The sequence below is a fragment of the Clupea harengus genome, chromosome 19 (genome assembly GCF_900700415.2).
Source record: "Clupea harengus chromosome 19, Ch_v2.0.2, whole genome shotgun sequence".
NCBI lineage: Eukaryota > Metazoa > Chordata > Actinopteri > Clupeiformes > Clupeidae > Clupea > Clupea harengus.
In genome coordinates, this window is record NC_045170.1 from 1,093,032 (window position 1) to 1,098,031 (window position 5,000).

At 46.4% G+C, this 5,000-nt stretch overlaps 1 protein-coding gene across 1 annotated transcript in view; it reads left to right on the forward strand.

Moving 5' to 3' along the window:
* The window catches only part of ints3 (integrator complex subunit 3), a 29,535-nt gene that overhangs the window by 6,891 nt on the left and 17,644 nt on the right, over nt 1-5,000 (forward strand). Inside the window, exons 8-11 of the mRNA XM_031586179.1 lie at nt 1,804-1,933; nt 2,236-2,333; nt 3,944-4,135; nt 4,801-4,888. Coding sequence (XP_031442039.1) covers nt 1,804-1,933; nt 2,236-2,333; nt 3,944-4,135; nt 4,801-4,888 — 508 coding nt within the window. The remainder of the gene's footprint in view (nt 1-1,803; nt 1,934-2,235; nt 2,334-3,943; nt 4,136-4,800; nt 4,889-5,000) is intronic.

Genomic DNA, 5,000 nt, shown 5'->3' on the forward strand with positions numbered 1-5,000 from the left:
AATAAGTATTTGAACCCCTTCCGAGTTCGCAAGTTTGGCCACTTGCAAAGAAATGTGTGATCTATAATTGTAATAGTAGGTGTATTTTAACAGTGAGAAACAGAATATCAACAAAAAAATCCAGACTTAATTTGCATTTGATGCAGAAAATAAGTATTTGAACCCCTAGCAAAACCTGACTTAGTACTTGGTGGAATAACCCTTGTTGGCAAGCACAGACGTCAGACGTTTCTTGTAGTTAGTCACCAGGTTTACACACATCTCAGGAGGGATTTTGGTCCACTCCTCTTTGCAGATCCTCTCCAAATCCTTAAGGTTGCGTTTTCAATGGGAGGGAATGAGGGAATGAGGTTCAAGCCCAATATTCTACGTTACATGGCCCCATCCATAGTCCCCTCGATGCAGTGGAGTCGTCCTGTACCCTTGGCAGAGAAACAGCCCCAAAGCATAATGTTTCCACCTCCATGCTTGACGGTGGGGATGGTGTTCTTGGGGTCATATTCAGCATTCTTCCCCCTCCAAACGCGGCAAGTCGAGTTGATGCCAAAGAGCTTGATTTTGGTCTCATCTGACCACATCACGTTCTCCCAATCCTACTTAGAATCATTCAAGTGTTCATTGTTCATTTCAGTTCATTGGCAAACTTCAGACGGCCCTGTACATGTGCTTCCTTGAGCAGGGGGACCTTGCGAGTGCTGCAGTACTTCAAACCATTACGGCGTAGTGTGTTGCCAATGGTTTTCTTGGTGACTGTGGTCCCAGCTGCCTTGATCATTCACAAGCTCCCCCTGTGTAGTTCTGGGGTTATTCTGCACCTTTCGGATGATCACCGATACCGCACGAGGGGATATCTTGCATGGAGCCCCAGACCTAGAGCGATTGACAGTTGTTTGGTGTTGCTTCCATTAACGAATAATCGCACCAATAGTTGTCTGCTTCTCACCAAGCTGCTTGCCGATGGTTTTGTAACCCATTCCAGCCTTGTGCAGGTCTACAATCTTATCTCTGACGTCCTTGGACAACTCTTTGGTCTTGCCCATGGTGGTGAGGTTGAAGGTGTGAAGTATGATTCTTTGGACAGGTTTCTTTTATACACGTCACCAGTTGAGATCAGGTGTACCTTGTTAGGCCTAATGAGGACTAATCTGTGTGCTTCTTGGGCACATAACTGGTCATTGGGAGCCAGAATTCTTGCTGTTTGCTTGGGGGTTCAAATACTTATTTTCTGCATCAAATACAAATTAAGTCATAAATGTTATAAAATGCAGTTTTCTGGATTTGTTTGTTGATATTCTATTTCTCACTGTTAAAATACACCTACCATTACAATTATAGATCACACATTTATTTGCAAGTGGCCAAACTTGCGAAATCGGCAGGGGTTCAAATACTTATTTTCCCCACTGTATACACAGACACACACACACACAGACACACACATATACGTATGAACACATATACGTATAAACACACACACACACACACACACACACACACACACACACACATTCACACACACACACACACACACACACAGTTGGGTCACCATGGACATGCCACACACATACCCACCATGCAAGTTCACCCTCTCTCTCTCTCTCTCAATCTCTCCCTCCTTCTCTCTCCCCCTCTCTCTCTCTCTCTCTCTCTCTCCCAATCTCTCCCTCATTCTCTCTCTCTCCCAATCTCTCTCTCTCTCCCAATCTCTCCCTCATTCTCTCTCTCCCTCCTCCTCTCTCTCCCTCCTTCTCTTTCCCTCCCCTCCTCTCCCCCTCCTCCTCCCTCCTCCTCTCTCTGCTGTAGTTCATGGAGGTCTACGTCATTGGGAGAGATCTGGTGCGTCTGCTGCAGAATGTGGCCCGAATCCCTGAGATAGACCTGCTGTGGAAAGACCTTCTACACAACCCCCAAACCCTCAGCGCTCAATTCACAGGTGTGTGTGTGTGTGTGTGTGTGTGTGTGTGTGTGTGTGTGTGTGTGTGACCTTCTACACAACCCCCAAGCGCTCAGTTCACAGGTGTGTGTGTCTGTGTGTGTGTGTGTGTGTGTGTGTGTGTGTGTGTGTGAGAGAGAGAGAGAGAGACCTTCTACACAAACCCCAAACCCTCAGCGCTCAGTTCACAGGGGTGTGTGTGTGTGTGTGTGTGTCCAACCTGCATGCATGTTTCTTACGTAACTAGTCTAAGTATTAAACGTGTGTGTGTGTGTGTGTGTGTGTGTTTCTTGTGTCTGTAGGTGTGCTGCAGCTTCTTACCTCTCGAACATCACGGAAATTCCTGGCCTGTCGCCTGACGCCTGACATGGAGACCAAACTTCTATTCATGACCTCCAGAGTGAGTACATACACACACACGCACATACACACACACACACACACGCACATACACGCACGCACATACACGCACATGCACACACACACACACACACACGCACGCGCACACACACACACACATGCACACGCACATGCACACACACGCACGCACACACACAAACACACACGCACATACACCGACCCATACAGACACATGCACGCACATACACACACACACGCACATATACCGACCCATTCAGACACACACACACCTACACAAACACACACAGGCGCATACACCGACCCATCCACAGACACACACACACACTCATCATACAGAATGGGGGCCTGGGGGCCGATGATCACAATACTGTAGATACCACTGTTGTGTGATCAGTGGTGCAATGGTTGGTGTTGTTGAATAGCACAGAGTGACCTGGGTTCAATTCCTGGGCCATGCAAGATGCACTTTGGGTAAAGGTGTTTGTCTTTGGGTGACTTTGTCTCATTGATAGCCCATGACTTACATATACAGCAGTAATAGTGGGATAATATCTTCATCGACAGCTACATCTATATTTTTCCTTCAAACATGCACATTTCAAAGTAAATGCTGTACTGCACCACTTTTGTATAGTTGGCAACAAGGCTGCAAACAAACAAAACAATGCAGAAAACTCAATAACGTTTCAACAAAAATCAGAATAATTTTATTTTATAAAATACATTTCTTCCATGACAGACCAGCATGCTCCATTGCGTCACCCAGTTGCTCAAATACATCCTTGGCTGTGGTACGGCCTTGCATTTACACAGTCATTCCTCTGACACTTCAAACCAGAGCCACAGAATACGCACTGAAACTATACATTATCCTGCTTATTATTCGCTTACTTGTCAAAACGATAGAAGACATTCCTCCAGAATACCCCTTTTTAATGATTTTGTTGCCATTTTGTGACTTCCGCTAAGAAAAAAATGGTTCTTCATGCAAATAGAACTTTAAAGTTTCAACCCATTACTTGCTGACTTCAATTAAGTTTCCGTTACGATAAATGACTGGACTACTTGCGGAATGAGTTGAGTCACAGGTTGAGTTTGAGACGCCTGATCTGGGTTCAGTTTGAGGCCCCTTGATCTGGGTTGAGTTTGAGACCCCTGATGTACACCAACCCAGCTGTGTGTGTGTGTGTGTGTGTGTGTGTGTGTGTGTGTGTGTGTGTGTGTGTGTGTGTGTGTGTGTGTGTGTGTGTGAGTTTGAGACGCCTGATCTGGGTTGAGTTTGAGACGCCTGATGTACACCAACCCAGCTGCCTGTAGCGATATGTATATGTGTGTGTATGTATGTATGTGTGTGTGTGTGTGTGTGTGTGTATGTATGTATATGTGTGTGTGTGTATACATGTGTGTATTTCTCTCTCCTTCAGGTGTATATATGTAATAATGTGTGTATTTCTCTCTCCTTCAGGTGTATATATGTAATAATGTGTGTATTTCTCTCTCCTTCAGGTGTATATATGTAATAATGTGTGTATTTCTCTCTCCTTCAGGTGTATATATGTAATAATGTGTGTGTTTCTCTCTCCTTCAGGTGTATATATGTAATAATGTGTGTATTTCTCTCTCCCTCAGGTGCGCTTCGGGCAGCAGAAGCGCTATCAGGATTGGTTCCAGAGGCAGTACCTGTCGACGCCCGAGAGCCAATCCCTACGCTGCGATCTGATTCGCTACATCTGTGGCGTGGTTCATCCGTCCAATGAGGTTCTGAGCTCCGACATCTTGCCCCGCTGGGCCATCATTGGCTGGCTGCTTACCACCTGCACAGTAAGAACACACACACACACACACACACACACACACACACACACCCTTACCACCTGCACAGTAAGAACACACACACACACACACCCTTACCACCTGCACAGTAAGAACACACACACACACACACACACACCCTTACCACCTGCACAGTAAGAACACACACACACACACACACACACACACACACACACCCACCCTTACCACTTGCACAGTAAGAACACACACACACACACACACACACACACACCCTTACCACCTGCACAGTAAGAACACACACACACACACACACACACACACACACACCACTTGCACAGTAAGAACACACACACACACACACACACACACACCCTTACCACCTGCACAGTAAGAACACACACACACACACACACACACACACACACACACACACACACACCCTTACCACTTGCACAGTAAGAACACACACACTCTCACACACACACACACTCAACAGCACACACACACACAGACACCCTCTTACCACCTGCACAGTAAGAAGAAAACACACACACACACACACACACACACACACACACACACACACACACACACACCCACACACACACACCCTTACCACCTGCACAGTAAGAACACACACACACACACACACCCTATCCCAGTCATGGCAGTGTGGGTGTTTTGTGTTCCAGTCGAATGTGGCGGCCTCCAACGCCAAGCTGGCCCTCTTCTATGATTGGCTCTTCTTCAGCGCGGAGAAGGACAGCATCATGAACATCGGTAAGAACACACACACACACACACACACAAACACACACTCAACCCCAAACCTCAACCCTTAAATAATAAACACACACACACACACACACACACTTTCCCCCTAACCCTACAA